At 45.6% G+C, this 18,006-nt stretch overlaps 1 protein-coding gene and 2 long non-coding RNA genes across 3 annotated transcripts in view; 1 reads left to right on the top strand and 2 right to left on the bottom strand.

Moving 5' to 3' along the window:
* The window catches only part of LOC132461806 (uncharacterized), a 44,920-nt gene extending 38,139 nt beyond the window's left edge, over positions 1-6,781 (top strand). The window contains exons 3-4 of the long non-coding RNA XR_009526681.1: positions 5,427-5,495; positions 6,258-6,781. This is a non-coding gene — a long non-coding RNA (uncharacterized LOC132461806). The remainder of the gene's footprint in view (positions 1-5,426; positions 5,496-6,257) is intronic.
* On the bottom strand, positions 2,766-3,357 carry LOC132461807 (uncharacterized). Its single transcript, XR_009526682.1, has 2 exons — positions 3,170-3,357; positions 2,766-3,131 (listed from the first exon to the last, which is right to left on the bottom strand). It is a non-coding gene; the product is annotated as an uncharacterized LOC132461807 (long non-coding RNA).
* A 9,369-nt stretch (positions 6,782-16,150) lies between the features above and the next one.
* The window catches only part of wscd1b (WSC domain containing 1b), a 14,623-nt gene continuing 12,767 nt past the window's right edge, over positions 16,151-18,006 (bottom strand). Inside the window, exons 8-9 of the mRNA XM_060057221.1 lie at positions 17,884-18,006; positions 16,151-17,396 (exon numbers count right to left, since the gene is read on the bottom strand). The exon at positions 17,884-18,006 is cut by the window's right edge and continues 78 nt beyond it. Coding sequence (XP_059913204.1) covers positions 17,044-17,396; positions 17,884-18,006 — 476 coding nt within the window. The 3' untranslated portion in view covers positions 16,151-17,043. The remainder of the gene's footprint in view (positions 17,397-17,883) is intronic.

Raw genomic sequence — 18,006 nt, 5'->3', positions numbered from 1 at the left:
AAACGACAATGAATTAGTCTCACACGAATCTGTCTGTGACAAAGGCTGCTAAAGAAATCCTGCTCACCGTGGAAGTGTGTGTGTGTGTGTGTGTGTGTGTGTGTGTGTGTGTGTGTGTGTGTGTGTGTGTGTGTGTGTGTGTGTGTGTGTGTGTGTGTGTGTGTGTGTGTGTGTGTGTGTGTGTGTGTGTGTTGTGTGAAAGGTGTGACTTAATTTGCAGCCATCGCGGCTTGACCTGCTTTTTAAACTTTTACGTTCCCAAGGCAGCGTGGCTTTCTGAAAACCTAATTTCTGCCAAATTACCCATATTAGAGATGCAGTTCAAAACAATTGATTTTCCTCTCCAATGTCCCCCCTCCCCACACTCCCATCCCTCCCCTGTCTCTCTCCCTTTCTCGCTCTTTCTCTCCCTAATTACGTTGCCTCTGTGGTGAACAATGCCGATGCCAACTAATCAGTGTGAGCCTGTGCCACAGACCACCCCCCACCCCACCCTCAAACCTTACACACACACACACAGACACACACACACACACACACACAAAGACCACCACCCCCAGCAACAGCTGAAGGAGCACTGTGCCCCATGAATACCAAATAGCTGGGCATGGTGCGACAAGTGCTGAGCAGTCAGACACAGTGCAGCAAGACGAGGTAGAGGAAGAGAGAGAGAGAAGAACGAGTGGAATGAATGGAAGAGAGGGAAAGAGGGAGGAAAAAGAGAAATATGAGAAGAGAGGGAGAGAAATAAATAAAGAAGGGGACACTGAGAGGAGTGGGGAGAGAAAGAAAGGTAGAGTTGCAGAGAGTGAAAGAAATGAGGGGGGGGGGGGGGGGGGGAGGAAGAGGAAGGAGTGAGACAACGAGATGGAGAGCGAGAGCGTAGAGCGTAAGCAAGAGGAAGCCCACAAAACAGCCAGACAGTTTTATTAGCCTCTGTCTGACACGCAGCGTAGCCTGGCAGCCGGCGCGCCCACCGCTGATGAGATCCTCACTGCTCCCCTAACAGTAACAAAGCAGCCCGCTCCATCCAATCTGCCCGCCATCCAATAAACCTCCTCCTAAAATAAATAAATAACCTGGAATAAAAACAGGGCTTAGGGCTACACGGCTCCCCACTCACACAGAGAATACCAACTTTCCTCAAAGTCAAACCTTTTGCTGTGTGTGTGTGTGTGTGTGGGGGGGGGGTCCTGTGTGTGGGTGGGTTGGTTTGTGTGCATGTGTGTGTGTGTTTGTGTGTGTGTGTGTGTGTTTTGGTCTGTGTGTGGTTGTGTGTGTGTTGGAATCTATTTTTTTTAGGTTTGTAGTAGCTAAATGTGATGGGATATGCAGTGTGTTACAGAACCTGATCATAAACATTACCAAGGAATGGCGATATTTGAGGATGGGTAGTTACGCTTTAACGCAGTCTTTTGCAAATAATTGTTATAATCAATCCAAGCTGTTGAAGGTGTGGGTTACTATTAAATTCATATTGCAATGCAGATACCCATTTGAAAGATTCCCATTTTGACCTTTTAGGTGTGTGAGCTCACACATTAGGCTGCATTAAATTACCCAAATAATGTTTTTGCATTGCAGTGGTGACAAGGAATCCATCTTGTGACTGTTCAACTGAATCACAGGAAATCCCATACATAAATTGCAAAAAGTTGGCTTAATAAAATAATTATAATTATATACCGAAACCAAAATGTAATTATCTTTTGATTGAATATATACTCATGTCATATTTGAATTTGTAATAGTGCATTGAAGGATCTAATAATAGTTGCTGGTTGATGAGTGGTTTGTAATTAAAGGCAAAGCAGAGGACAGAGGCAGGGCCATGTCTCATGTCGCTTTATTTATCTCTGTAGACAGCCAGCCTTAATCTGTTTGGTTAATTGTTTCGTTTGATTCCAGGACATGCTATTCAAACAAGTGACCAAAGTGATATTCTAAACAAGGTGTAATTTAGTATGTAATAGTTTATTCAAATAAACATTACGTGCCGCCTTCCCGGTTTCAATTTGCTCACGGCTAATTGAGCTACCACCATGCTTTGCTTACAGAGAAAATTACTTCGGCACGTTTTAAACAACACACGCCGTAAAATTTGAATGTAGCCGTGTCTCGCACCGTTCCCAATTACAGCAGTAGGCGGTGGGTCACAACATCACAGGTTTGCGTGGAGGAGTGTGGCCATGGGGCATCAACAGTGGCTCAGCAGAACGCAGCCAAATGAGCCACAATATTTAATTCAACTAAGTGCTCCTTTACGCAGCTCTCCTCAACGTGTGTGTGTGTGTGTGTGTGTGTGTGTGTGTGTGTGTGGGCCTTCTTGTGTTAGTCTCGGCTAATTCCTTCGTAGAATAGATGTGATTGAAGCTCTGAATGAGCCCAGATAAAGCCACGGCCCCGGCTTTGATTCTAGATTAAAAGCCAGTGCAGCGGCATACCTGCGTGTGTGTCTGTGTGTGTGGATGTGTCTGTCGTCCTTGGCGTATGTGTGTGTGGGGGGGGGGTGTGTGCGTACGTGCGTGCCGTCCGGATGGATCGCTCCCCATTGTTTGGATGCGTGCTCATGTATCAAATGCCGGGCTGTCACGTCGCCGTGAGATAAAAGTAATGGTGGACAGATTCACATTTACACGCCACACTACAATTTGGCTGGAGCTGACATGTAAATCCTGCTGAATTCAAAGACTTCTGCCAGGTGTTTGTGTGTTAGCGTGCGTAAGTGTGTGCATTGTGCGTGCGTTTTTCCACGTTCCAGTGCGTTTGTGTGTGTGTGTGTGTTTGTGTCCAAGTGTCTGCATCTGCATGTGTTAATGCGGGATAGTGCCTGGATTTATATGTGTGGTTGCAGGCACGTGTGTTTGTGCCATAGTGTGTGTTTATGTGTGTTTATTAGCTCATATGTGTGTGTGGCGTTGATGGTCAGCTCGCGTTGTGGTGGGGGTACCGCTCAGTGCTAGCTGATGGGTGTGTGTGTGTTATCTCGGTGGGGGGGGGGGGGGGGGGGGGGCAGGTATGCAGCTGACAGGGGAGCCCGGCGCGGCGAGGGGGTTCTGCGGGGAGGAGGGCGGGTAGGTGATCGGGGCGTCTGTGTTTCCAGACACTGCGGCAGGAGGCTAGACAGTCACCTAAACACACATAGACACACACACACACACACACACACACACACACACACACACACACACACGCACACACACACACACACATCATGTGTAGATGACATTGCACACAAGTGCGTATTTCTCTCTGCCACACTCAGACACACTTACACACACACACAAACAGACACACACACACACACACACACACACACACACACACACACACACACACACACACACACACACACACACAGACGCCAAGCCCCACTTTCACAATAGACACCCAATGTCGCCCCTACCCGAAAGCAAATGCAATTGTCTTTTTTTTCTTTTTTATCTAATCAAGGGTATAAATTGTAGCCCCACTTTTAATGTAATATTCTCCGAGCACCAGGGAAAAGTTTGCCTGTTATTATTCTCAGGGTGACACAGATGAGGGTTAGACTCCATTAAGGATCTGCAGAGGATTGCTTCGGGGCAAACAGTGAGTCAAAAGGACAGCCCAGTCGCCCAGAGTCCTTCCTCCATGTTTTATTGCAGGTTTGTCGACCTGCTGTCGAAATGTGCTACTAATTTGCTACTCGCATGATGGTGATGGTTATGGTGATGATGATGATGATGATGATGATGATGATGATGGTGATGATGATGATGATGATGATGATGATGATGAGGTAAAGGATGACCAAGGCGCAAAGCATTGATAAAAGAGAAGGTTTTCACTGGCCAAGCCGCTGCGTCACATGGGCACGTGTGTGTGCACGTGCACTGCGTCCATTGGTGGTCTATGGTGACCCGGATGGGCGTGTCTTCCCTTTTACAACCTTCGGCCTGTCCCCTCCCCTAGTACGTCTGCCCTTACTCCTCCCCTCAGATCTGTGAATCAAGGCGTTGCCAGGGAAACGGGGTATCTGGCGAGCAGCCTGATGGAGTTATTGAACTGTAGCTGGCTGGTATAATTATGCTTTGGGTTGCAGGTTATCTCTCTCTTGCTGTCTCTCTCTCTTGCTGTCTCTCTCTCTCGCTCTCTCTCTCTCTCTTGCTGTCTCTCTCTCTCGCTCTCTCTCTCTCTCTTGCTGCCTATCTCTCTCACTCGCTGTCTCGCTCCCTTGCTGAATGTCCCTCTCTCTCTCTCTCTTGCGGTCTCTCTCTCGCTCTCTTGCTGCCCATCTCTCTCACTTTCTGTCTCTCCCTTTCCGAATGTCTCTCTCTCTCTCGCTGTCTCTTTCAATTTCTCTCTCTCTCTCTCTCTCTCTCTCTCTCTCTCTCTCTCTCTCTCTCTCTCTCTCAGCTGGCCAGGGTTTGAATGTGACCTACGACTGGCCTAGATGTGTCGCCTCGGGCGGAGTGTTTAGCCCCTAGCAACCGGAGACAGTTTGGCAGTTGTAATCTTGACAGAGACGTCCAGTCATAGAGCCGGCATGGGCAGCGCCAGATTCGCTTCTACTCCGCGCTACGCCGTCGTCCTACCCTTCACGTGCTCGTCCCTCCACCAAGCCAGGCCTACGAGGGAAAGGGACCCTTCGCCGGCAATGTTTTCCTTGTGACCCGGCGAAGCTATGCAGCAGTTCAGCTAGAAGAATGAAATACAGTTGACAAGGTTGCCTACGGTGAGACGTATGAGCCCCCTGACATTGGTGTACCCCCCCGCCCTGCGTGACGACATAATGACATGATATTAGTCGTATGAAACAATTTAATTGGATTTATTCTTAACCCGTCACTTAAATCACACCGTCCAATTTCGTTTTCCTTTCATTTTAGCATTAGCCCTCCCCCGTAGCGTTAGCTTCCTCTGTAGCGCTGTTCCTTCTCGTCACAGCGGTTGCTAATTGAGTTGGACTGGAACCTCGCTTTTTCACAGACGGTCTGGAATATCATGTTTTTAATATTAAGCGTAAACGGTGGCTTTATGTGTGTGTGTGTGTGTGTGTGTGTGTGTGTGCTTTATATTACACACTAGCGAACAAAACACTTATCTCTCCCCCCTGACGCACACGAGCATGCAAGTGTGTTCATGTCTGCGTAGCGACGCTCCGTGGGCCTCCCCCTGGAAGAGGTCACGGCGACAGGAAATTCCTAGCATGTTTAGCTTCACATCGTTCACGTCCTTGACAGGTGGAACCAGGGCCCATGTTTACTCTGCCGTGTTGAGCTGGGTGCTGATGTTCCATGATGAGGGGAGGGGGGAGGGGGGTGTGTGTGACCACCGTGATCTCGAGACACGCGCTGCCGTACTTGACTCGCTTGTCGTAAACGGCCAAGTGTGTGTCTGCCCGTGTTATGACGCGACTCTTCTGCCTCTTTTGGTTTCTCTAGGAAGCAGAGCAGCGGTCGAGTGTCTCTCTCTCTCTGTGTGAGTGTCTCTCTCAGCCCACATGTGCAAGGGTAAGGGAAACCGCAACCTGCGTTTCAGACACACACACGTACACACACGAACACACGCTCAACCCTCTTAACATTTACTACACGTTGTTAAAAAAAAGTGTAACTTCGTAACGGTCTCCCTGTGTGATCTATTTATTCTAAGTGTCGAGGTTAGCATTTCAGTGTCCAACTGTCAACCCCCCTGACGCCCCTCCCCCTCTCTCCCTCCCTCTGTCTCTCCCCTCCCTCTGCCTCTCCCCTCCCTCTGTCACTCCCCTCCCTGCCCCTGTCCACCTCCCAAACCTCAAGCGCTCCGCCGCAGTTGTGTGCAGTCAATAAAAGTGTCAGACAGGAGGGGAACAGACGAAGGGCTGGATAATTAGAGCACAGCTTCTCCTGGAAGACTGCTCCATGCCTCTGCCCAGGTGCTCTCACACTGAGAGAGAGAGAGAGAGAGAGAGAGAGAGAGAGAGAGAGAGAGAGGGAGAGGGCCTGGGCATCCTGTTTAACTCTACCTGTCCCACTGCAGTCATTTAAAACAGTGATGAATGTTTCCCTGACCCAAAACCGATCCCCAATACTCTCTCTCGCTGTCCCTCTGTGTCTGTGTGTGTCTCTCTCTCTCTCTCTCTCTCTCTCTCTCTCTCTCTCTCTCTCTCTCTCTCTCTCTCTCTCTCTCTCTCTCTTTCTCTCTCACGTCCACCCTTCTCTTTGTACTTCCTCTTCCTGCGTCCTGGCCCTAACCCACTTCCTCCATCTTCAATCCTGCATTATTCCACACAGAGGGAAAAAAGGAACAAGGAAGTCACAAGCGAGCCCTGCTGGGAGGCGGGTCCTCAGGCTATGCGGGAGCAACACCGCAACCCCCCCCCCCCCCCCCCCCAGCCCCCCACCCCCTGCCTCTATCATCATCAGCATCGTCATCATCAGTATGCAGGGCCGGTCGGCCAGGTTACTGCTGGAGTCCGCAGTAACAGCTCGTCCGGAGAGCCATAAAGCAGGTAAAGAAAATACATCAAGCCCCATGCAGCGAGCCCTCCAGGGGAGAGGAACCCTCTGACCCTCCCCACCACTCACTCACACAGCGCTCATACCCTCACCAATACACATGGAGATAGATGGTGTTTATGCATGGTTGGTTTATGTTCTACTATAGCCATAGTTTAATTTATCATCTATTTATTATTACGTACTGGTTCTTTTCGTAACTTTTTTTAGGATTGTTTATATCATGAGGGTTTCATTGTGTGTTTTCTTAATGTGTTGTATGTATTAAAACTTAATAAAATCGTTTTGATATGGTGGAATTACTTGTTGTCCGTTTTTCTGCCCGATCGGTTATCTTGTGGAATTTTTTTGGTGTGTTTATATCTATGAACATTGTGGTGTTTTAGAATCATAATAGCAACCACTGTGTATATTACATGAATGTTTTTTCACTTAAACTTTATCATTATCCGGGGTGTTTATTACTATTGATAATCGCAGCTGTTTTACCAAGCAAAAGGATTATTTATTTTTAAATATTTCTGTTATCCTGCTTAGAGTTTCACTGCTCTGTTTTGCTCCAAGAAGGTTATCTTGCCAAAGGCGCACAGGGTTGAATTATAACTCAAATAACACAATAACACAAAAGAGTGTGTTTGTGTGAAATGAGTAAAGGAGCCATATCCAGTCTAATAGGCTGAGAGATTATGTGCGTCAAGAGCACTGGTTTGGTTCCCTCTATTTGTGTGTGTGTGCATATGTGTGTTTGTGAGCGCACTTATGTGTGTTTGTGAGCGCACCCACAGGCACTGAGTGTGCCTGTGGATGTGTGTGTCCGTGGATGCTTCTGTGTGTTGAATGTGCACGTTTCTGTGTCTCTGCGTATGGGTTTCTGACCTCGCTGCTGTGTGTACTCATGTATGCTTAGAGGTGTGTGTGCGTTCGCTCTTCTGTAGGTTTATGTGCACCCTTTTGTGTGTGCGTGTGTATGCTTGTGGTTGTGTGTTTGTGCATGCTTCTGTGTGTTTAGGTGCACGTTTCTGTGTGCGCATGGCTATGTGTGTTTGTGAGCTCCCTTCTGTTTATGCGCGTCCATGCTAATGGTTGTGTTTTTGTGAATCATTCTGTGTGTTTATGCACATTTCTGTTTCTGTGTGTGCGCAGGCGTTCATATGGGTGTTTGTGTGTGCGTGTGAGTGCTTATGGGTTTGTGGGTTTCGTCCGTGCCTCTGTGTGTTCATGTGCACGTTTCCATTGAATGTGTGTGTGTGTGTGTGTGCATGCTTCTTCACATTTGTGTGTGTGTGTGTGTGTGTGTGTGTGCATGCATGCTACTATGCGTTTTTGTCTGTCTGCGGGCTTGTATGCGTGTGTATGTGTGTGCATGCCTCTGCGTCTGTGTGTGTGTGTGTGTGTGTGTGTGTGTGTGTGTGTGTGTGTGTGTGTGTGAAGCGTCTGTGTGTGTGGGTGTATGTGCGTGTGCAGAGCAGACAATGTTGTGTGGGAGCAGTGCGGGGGCCAGGCTGCAGATATCATCCATCTCCCTGTCACTGGCCCAAGGACTGCTGGGAAGGCGGCCGACAGCTCCCCGGCTCTGACGATGGTGGCTGCATCCTAATTCAACCCCCCCTCCCCCCCTCCCTTCCTCCCCCACAACCCTCCTCCCCCAGCAACAGAGCCCCATCTAAAAAAAACACAGCGCATCGCTCCGCCCTCGCCACCCAGTATGAGAAATCATTAACCCTGCCATCCTGGAACAAAGCACCGAGCTCCTGCTATGTGTGCCACCGGCTGCAAGTCATATCGTCGCCAATCATGCGCAGGGCGGGGGAGCCGGCGGTTCCACTTAGAAAACGTTTGCCGGCGTCTCCGTAAGGTGCGGGAGCCCCCTGCTACTCTGACCGGCCGGACGCAGCGATGGAGGAGGGAGACGTCGGAAAAACTCGTCGGTTGTTTGCAAACACTGCAAACACGACTGCAGAGGAACGTGTGGGGGCGAGGGGGTTAAAGTGTTCACTGCACGTTCCATCCTTTCTCTGTAAAAATATTAGTTATATTTCAAGGCAGGCTACTGTTTTTATGTACACAACCTTTGCATACATACATACATATTCTATATCTACTTTTTTGTATTATTCACACACATATATATATATATATATATATATATATATATAAAAAAAAATATATATATATATACACATATTCTTTGTATATATCATATATATATATCACTGATAGGCTGTGTGGCCATGTAAGGACAATTTAAATGAGATTGCCACAAATCTGTTCAGTGAGAATGGGTGAGAAAAGAAGCCTTCATAAGAGTAATGAAGTGTTCATGCAGTGAGCCTGTCTGTAATGACTTCCTTTTTGATAAAGCGCTGGAGAGGGTGACCAATGAAATGCATGTGGAACGCATTGTGTTTTGAATAAGCAAGAGATGCAACCATTATGTTTCCCTTTAATCCCTTTTGATACGGAACGGAACGAGCGTTTGTGTCGGCCATCTTGGCCTCATGGCCAACTTCAGCAAGCGTTATTTCACCGTAGAAGGAAGTGATATTATAAAAAGCTGAAAGAGATTGACAGTGTTAAATTAAAGATATTATTGACATCAGAGAACGTCCTCCATCTAAATTGATCCACCTCGTAAAGATGCCTGCATTTTAGATTGAAAAAATGAACTGCGGGTTTGGATTAATAATACAAACATCACACATTTGCAAACCTCAAGCCATACCATTATATCACATAGAGTCAATTCATTGAATAGTCACAGAATGCTTATTTTTACATGTTGACAAGCAGTTAAGCTGTTTTGGCTACCGATTAGAGGTGATGAACAGCATTCATTCACCAACACATTATTATATTCTAATAATAATTTGTAATTCACATCTGTGACTTATTATCCTACAAAGCATTCACCCAAGCTATTTCTGCTCCTTACCAACAACCCTAATGCATGTGCAACCCATTAAAGATGAGATTTGGCGGTATTTAATGTGTGCACGCATTAGACTGCCGTCACATGAAGTTCCCTCTGCGTCCTGGCTTAAGTTTGCTCGGCAGGGTGGTTCTCTGCATTATGGTGGCAGAGACGTTGCCTCTACAGTCGTTTTCCTCCTCCTGTTGAATCCACCGGGGTGGGACACAGCACGATCCACAGTGGGGGGGACTGGGAGGTGCTCCTCATCTTAGGAGACCCCGCTCTATAATACCCTGCTGCCGTGTGTGTGTGTGTGTGTGTGTGTGTGTGTGTGTGTGTGTGTGTGTGTGTGTGTGTGTGTGTGTGTGTGTGTGTGTGTGTGTGTGTGTGTGTGTGTGTGTGTGTGTGTGTGTGTGTGTGTGTGTGTGTGTGTGTGTGTGTGTGTGTGTGTGTGTGTGTATGTGTGTGTTCACATGTATGTATGTAATGTCAAAAAAGTATGCATGTATTGTATTTGGTAAAGAAGACCCACAAACCACTGGCTTTTACTTTATCATAGTTGAAGTAGCCTACGGATTTTCTTTGAATGTGGGAAAGAACTGGAGAGATTGTGAAAGCCCAAAATACCCAAAATAATGACTAGCAATATTTTTTTCCCTCCCAGTGTTCAAGGCACTCCAACTAAAGGGGGTATTTTAAAAAAAAAGCTGAGGATAGCTTACACTAAGTGCACTGTCCTTGTTAAAGGTCTATCATGCTTCCCTGTGAAGGTGTGTATGCTGTTAATACACACAACATATTACTTTGAGCTCCCTTTCAATATCCTCTTTAAATACACTAAAGGGGTCAGTTCGTTGGCTGATGTGCTGTTTTGGTAGAAAATGAATGCATACTTTGGAAGTCCTCCTGGATCAAACAAATAGATCAAATGCCGAGATAACGCCACCTCTAGACAAACACTGGTTAGTGCAATAAATCTGAAGGGAATGAATGCCGATCGCGTTAGTGCTAATAATTTTGCTGGCATTACACTGAAGCAATTAAAAATTAGGATTACCTTATTTTGGCTGCTTTCTTTCTCTCCTTTCTGTGTTTCCTGAACTAGCAATGCATTTGAGTGGAGGAAACGCTGTGTAGTTGAATATACGCTCCTCTGCTCAGTTAGAATCTTTTTTGTCAGTGCTATTTCTATGAATTATCTTTTCACACCATCCCATCAAAATATCTGAAGTGATTATATATATTTAAAAAATCGAGGTTACAGTTCCGCTCGGGAATTTCTACAAATAATTTGAGTAACCAAAGTTTAAAAACACATACTTTTGAAACCCTGAAATGCTTTTAATGAGCGAATTTTGATTGCCAAGCTACAAAACAGGCCTATATTTGACTAGGCCTATTATGGAAGACATTCACAGTTTAAACTTTTCAAACTCACCACGGTTTACACCCAGCCAGCCGAGCAAGGATTTTTTAATCTGTCTGACATGCACTTGGAGCATCCTGAATTCATTGTCGGAGAATGAAAACATGAATATAGAATTCAGATGTCTCAAGCCTCTCACAAGCTCACCGGGGCCTGCACACAAGAATACAATAGCGGGAAAAAAAAACATCAAGCTCGCTTATTATGAAAGACAGTCGGCTGGAGATCGTTCCTGGTGAGCATCGAGCAGCAGGGGAACTGGCTGCAGGATAGAATAAGAAGAAAAAGTGATTACTGTGGAAGATAGATCTTCAAAGTTAACTTCAAAGAAGATGTAAACTAGCCTACAAGGCATTGACGGTGGGTTATGTAGGCTAGGAATGGCCATTCGGGCCTGTTGAGGAAAAATCCAACAGATGGTCTTCTGTAATGTTTTACTACTCGTAGTAGATCTTGTGTTTGAGGTGCATAAGGTGCAATGAGGTTATCCAAACCCTTTGACTACTTCATTGCCCTTATTTGGATTTCATTGCAGACCTATTGAGCGAGACAAGGTGTTCTAGCGCCATCTTGTTGTGCAAAGTAGTAGGCCTATGCTGTACGATCTAGTTCAAATGAATTGGATATTTATTAATTTAAAATCAAGGCAGGCACTTCGCAAATAGTTTATATAATGTAACAAAAAAAAAATCTTATAATTATTATCATATTATAACGTAGGCCTATATTCCGTTTCACCCAATTCTCCCTGTCGATCACAACCCAAATTCAGTGTCTAAAGTATGCACAAATGTTCAAACAAGATGTTGATTGGGATAACGCAATTATTTTAAACAGTAAAATAATCCCCTTGCAACTCGGTTGAAACGAACATACATCATCTGCAGCAGCAGTGTGCATACGTCACCGCACCGCTTTACACCATGCAATGCCAGCAGGTGGCAGGAGAGTACCATTTCTGTTGTCCTACCATCTTTCATAGTCTACGGCGCTTTATCCATGAGGAGGAGGCTCACTGACTTAAATAGACCAGATTGTAATTTTGAAAGATCGCTTGAGATACCCCCCTTTGTTAGTCTGATTAGTTTAATATCCGGGTATACTTCAGGAGCTAGCCACCTTTTAACCCTTTTTTCTGGGTAGGCTATGATTATTAAAGTGTAGGCCTACATGACTGAATTACCACCCACAAAAAATGAATAGGCTACATCCAAACTAGTGCTTTGCTACTGTCTGTTGGCTAACCTCCCATTTAGTCATACCTTGCTTCCTGGGAAGTAATATGAATTGTTCTCCCCTTTCCCCTCCTCTCTAAGTCTTCGGGGAAAGAGTGTTAGAAAGAAAGGCTCACTCAAAAAGCATGTGGCTTTGTTTTCCTGAAAATATGCAACATAAAAAGTGTGACATCTGCAATCACTTGAATTGTCAGATTGAATCAACTCCAGACTATAATAAATTTGATTCAGAGCTTTAAGCCTGAGTTGTCCCTGATTCGACATTGAGTGGGTTTTTCTTTGGGTGTTGCAGTGTCCCCACAAATACATGCAGGCTACATCCTTTTTCACAGGTATAGACAGTGTGAGCGTGGTGGTACAGAAATTGGATGGTCCCTTGAGTGGACAACATTTCCCTTGCAAGAGACCAAAAAGAAGATGTCCACGCTACACATGATCCTGATTGAAATATAAACCATCTCTTGAGACCATTCACACCCATAATACCCCCATTAAACCCTGTGAGATATTGCAATGCGCCAGCAAACACAGGGCCTTAGAATGGGATCTGCTCTCTCATTTTGCAGCCATTTCAATTAGCCACTATTACACAAAGGCAATCAGCGGGCTGGGACCCCATGCTTGTCAGCCGGAAAGCATTTTCAACAGGGCCTCTGTATGAAAAGCATTTATATGCGGTTTAGTATGCATTCAATCTTCAATTAGCACACCTGAGTGGCAATGAATTAGGCCTTTATTAGTGTATAATTTAAAATTAAGATGCCGTTATTCTCGTGTATAAAGACAACAGCAATCAGTTGCGTATACAAATGTCCCTGTAACCAAGCAGCGATTTATGCAGGATGTATGCTTACCATCTGCTACAGAGAGCTATAATTAGAAATTTGGCGTAATTGTATTCAGCCTCATGCCTGTACCCCTTTGAAAATCAATGTACCGCTTTGATTGTTAAAAACAACAACAATGTGCTTGTCTGTCTCCATTTCTCCAGCTATACATCTAGTTCTCTAGTGATGTCTGGAGTACAAGTCATGGGCCTCATTCCCCTAGCGGCCATCTTGGTTCAACCAAGATGGGACCAACATGGCCATAGGTGAATGGGGCTTATATGAACCAAATAATCAAAGAGTGATAGATGATGTAAATTCAGATAATAATGGGAATAGTAGCATTCTAGAGCATGGACTGCGTTTGAAATCCGTTTGTTCTAGCGGGTCCCTGCAGGATGAGTGTGTGTGCAGTTCTGAACAACATCCAGCTTCATTGCATAAGGTTATCTGCGTCAAGTCTAGCCGGGCCCTATCTCGATTCCTACTTGAAAGTCTCTCCTAAGTGGAGAACGCTCCCCGGTGTCTCCATCTTTCATCTATTCATCATGAAGCAGGTGTAGTAAACGACTCTTCTGTACACTTGTTTCCAAGGTGACAATGAGAAGGACAAGCTGGCCATTTGGTAACTACACACACACACACACACACACATACACACACACACACATGCATGCACACACACGCAGGCACACGCTGCACACTGCACACACCACACACACACACACACACACACACACACACACACACAGACACACACACACACACACACACACACACACACACACACACACACACACACACACACACACACACACACACACACACACACACACACACACACACACACACACACACACACACACACAGGAAGCTGTCAAAAGACACACAGCTGCCTCAAAAGGAAGCTGGGTTGGCAAACAACAGACGATATAAAGGTGTGTATACGTGAGCTTATCTATTTTCTGTTCTTGTCAGACACTTCTCATAAAGATAATAGGCTGCCAGACGACCAGCAGCGTTGGAGGGTTGCCTGCTGCATCTTCCCACACAGGTCAAGCCAAACCATGTGTCCTTGGTAACAGCATGTGCTGCAGACAGTACTCCAGTAAGGGCATACAGAATCTGAACAACTAAACCCTGGCTCTGCACCAGAACAACCATTAGCCAGAGGGCCCTCCACGAGGACGGCTCCGGAGGTAACATCGAGGTGAGGCCGCGCTGTAAATCCTCTCGACTTCAGAGAACCTTGGGAGTGGAAGCACTTGCTTGTATTTTGGTCCCGGCTGTTGCCGTTTTGTTATTCTGGCTCTTAGGAGTCATATTTATTTAACGGTAATGTTTGTTTGTCAGAAGAAAGGTTAGCACACGGTCATCACAGCTCAAGACAAACCGTTTGAGCACAATGTGAAGGGGGCTCGCTCCGGGGGCGGATTGTCCCTTTGTATGATCCCTATCTTGATTTGTTGATGTTTAGTGTCACGCAGAGCCTGCAGTCGCTGTTGAGGAATTGAGTCCCGAGGCGCGTGCGTTTGCATGCTTGTGTGTGTGTGTGTGTGTGTGTGTGTGTGTGTGTGTGTGTGTGTGTGTGTGTGTGTGTGTGTGTGTGTGTGTGTGTGTGTGTGGTGTGTGTGTGTGTGTGTGTGTGTGTGTGTGTGTGTGTGTGTGTGTGTGTGTGTGTGTGTGTGTGTGTGTGTGTGTGTGTGTGTGTGTGTGTGTAATAGGATGATAGGAAAGCTTGATCACTTTAGATAGATCCTTCTTTATAACTGACCCTCCAGCCAACAGAGGACATTTTGTTTAGGCGCGTACACCCACCCCCCCAAAGAGCGCTACTGAGATGTAATAAAGTGCGAGGCGATAAGGGAGCTCATCATCCCTGTCACAGCTTCTCACTAATGGAGCCTGTACTCCTCATAAACACCATCTCCGGAAATGGCCCGTCTTTAATCTCCCAGTATCCCGAGGTGGTCGGTGTACAGATCAGGAATGCACTTTAATTAAAGTTTGATGCCGTTCATCTCGGCTTTTGAAATATTTACGAACCCCCCCCCCCCCTCAACCTCAGATGTTTGTCGGATAAGTGAATGTATATGTCATTGTACTAAAAACTGGATTCATATTATTTTTGCTGTAGTTCTCAGATGTACAATAACACTATTATTTTACTGCATAGTGATTGTATTAAGGCAATAGTGAGTGCCACTTAAGAAGTGCTTGAAGAGGGCTATAATGGTGTAACCTCATCAAATGTAAACTTCCCATTATTGTCGACCAAAACACCCACCAATAGAATTAACCTTCCCATAATTAAAACGAAAAAGATTTTCCGTGACATAAAGCAGATTGAACAAGTTAGCTGTGATATTAGCCTTTGCTGCCCCATTGTGAAAGACCCTTTTTTTTTATTTATACCTTCACATTAAATCACGTTTTTCTTGTCTGTTTATCCTTTGATTTGTAAACACTTTTCCATTAGATAAGTTGAATCAAAAATATGTGTTTTCTCCCCTCTATTTATTAGAAATTGAAAAACAACAACTCTAATGCATTTCTCTTTCAGGAATAAAAACGGCTGAGATCTACAAGGGCAGGCTCTTCTCTATGGAAAATTTGTGTCAAAGCCAAGTATGCTGATAGCTGTTTTCACAGCCCAAGGAAAAGTGTGTCTCTCCTTACAGGATGTTGTCCAGGTTAAGTCTCCGGTGAATGGTTTCTTCAACAACCTGACCAAATTGGAGACTGCAGTGTGAATTGCTATCACCTTCTCGGTACGGTAGGACAGGTACATCCATCTCTCCATTCACAGAGAAAACCTCTGGGGTTGAAAATAAACAGATTGTTCACTTTACCAATTTTGTAGACACAGACTTTGTTCTTTGTTGGTGGGTATGTCTGAACCAGTCAAGTGTGTGTGAAGTTGTCACAGTAGTAGTAGTTTTGTCTGTGGTTCATTGGAAGGCTGGTTACCCCCAACAACTACAAGCATTATAGCCAACCAGAGATTTGCCTGCAGATTTGATTAATTTCTGTGGATAACTGAGGGTGTAATTCTCCCCAAACAACTGTGGCTTCACACTCACTTCTTTTTTTTGTTTACCAACACATTTTTTTTATCAAAAATGTTGGTAAACTGAGATGGAGATGGTAAACTGCCCATAAATGCAGCACTAGCTCATTGTGAGAGCAAGGATAGTTGACCTAAGTCTTCTGCACCTTATTTTGTGATATGTTCACCGAAGAAACAACACACATTGTCTCTGGAAATATTTAGGAGTCTCTTATGCAACCTTTCTTTTCCATTTTATTTCACATACTTTACAAGGTGACAGGAAGTTTGTACAAAGTACATTTGGTTGCACAAAGGTCAGTGTAGCCTTCGGTTTAGAACAAAACTTGAAGTCGACTGTAAGCTTGGCCATAGTACTTTGAGAAATGTACAGTCAAGACATTGTTTACCATTCAGTATGCAACACGGCTTTATCAAATCAACCAATGATTCAATATGAAAAAATTTGGCGATTTGATTGGTGGTTCCTCATGCGGAGGCATAGACCAATGGCTGAAGAGAATATACACCAGGACAAGAGTCAACTCATTCAACACTAATCCTACTGATATGAGCGTCATGTAAAAATGGAATGTTTTACTCGTGTGGAATTTTAAAGAGGCTTTTCAAGGGGCTGGTCAACCCATTAAAAATAAAGATATCCAACATCAGATTAAAATCTGACTTTGAAATGATAAAGTAACTTCATAAGACCCCTTTAACACCACGATTTAATGAATCGGAACCAGACAGTTTATGACCTTGGAGCTTTCAGCTGAAAGTGACATTCTCAACCGGCTTTTACAATCAATTGTCTGCTTCTCCCAGGTCATCTTTAATGGGAAAAATGTGTCAAGTGTCCTCCCAGCCATTCACAGTGAGCTCAACGTGTTAGAAGACTCTGGAGTGGACTCCTTACACCTGCATTCCTGATATCAGCTGGACCATCTGTGAGCACGGAGAAGATCTTTCAATCATTGTATCCAGGATCCTCTAAATATGCCCCCCTCCATGGGTGAAGCAACAGTTTGCGCTCTGTATTTTTGTATACTTTGAAGCTTTCTTGGGCATATCCGTGGTTTGGCTTGCCCACCACCATCCCCTGCCCCACCATCACCTGGGTAGGTATTCCTGTGGAAGTCCCGTGAGGTTCCTGTCCAGCAGAGCCTGGTCCACGGACCTGACGAAGGAGTCAATCAGCCGCCTCATGTCCCCCGTGAAGGGGTCGAAGGACGGCCGCTTTACACCGGAGCGCTTGAAGTGGCCGTCTTGGTTGCTCTGCGCGCACATCAGCCTCTCCTCGCTGGCGGTAACGTTCAGGAACAGCGTGACCAGGCGCAGCGGCGGGAACAGCGCCCTGTGCAGGTCCTCGTAGTGCACTACAAGCAGCCGCTGGCCAAACTTCAGCCAGCTAAGCGCGTGGGATGCCCACCAGGGGGCGTAGCTCGCTACGAACTCTGACCATTCTGCGTAATAGAGAGAGAGAGAGAGAGAGAGAGAGAGAGAGAGTGAGAGAGAGAGAGAGAGAGAGAGAGAGAGAGAGAGAGAGAGAGAGAGAGAGAGAGAGAGAGAGAGAGAGAGAGACAGAGAGAGAGACAGAGAGAGAGAGAGAGACAGAGAGAGAGAGAGAGGGGGGGCTCGGTTATTGTTGTGAATCTCCCCCCGCTTTTCATTTTTATTTGTTGATAGTTTGGCTGTGTAAGACAAGCATCTGCCAAAAAAACACAGGCCATCTGGAGAACACACTTTTTGGTTCCAATCAAAAGAAACATGAAAACAATTGCCTACTTTCCATGAATGACTTTCTGTTAAATATACATTTTATGGATAATCCCAGTATATTGTACAGAACTGATTGCCTTGAAACCGCCCTACCATTCCAAACAATTGCAGTATTGAAAAGAACAATGGCATCTAAATCACCAAGGAAAATGGCAGTGGGGTCAGCGTTACCTTTGCTCTTCCACTGTGTGTCCGTCGCGTGGCCCAAATGCCCGGCGCACTTGCGATTGAACTCCGCCATCAGGGACCGGTACGGGTTCCGGATCAGCAGGATGGCCGCGTCGAACATCTCGA

The sequence above is a fragment of the Gadus macrocephalus genome, chromosome 7 (assembly GCF_031168955.1).
Source record: "Gadus macrocephalus chromosome 7, ASM3116895v1".
In the NCBI taxonomy this organism is placed as follows: Eukaryota; Metazoa; Chordata; class Actinopteri; order Gadiformes; family Gadidae; genus Gadus; species Gadus macrocephalus.
This window is presented reverse-complemented; position numbering and strand designations above follow the sequence as displayed.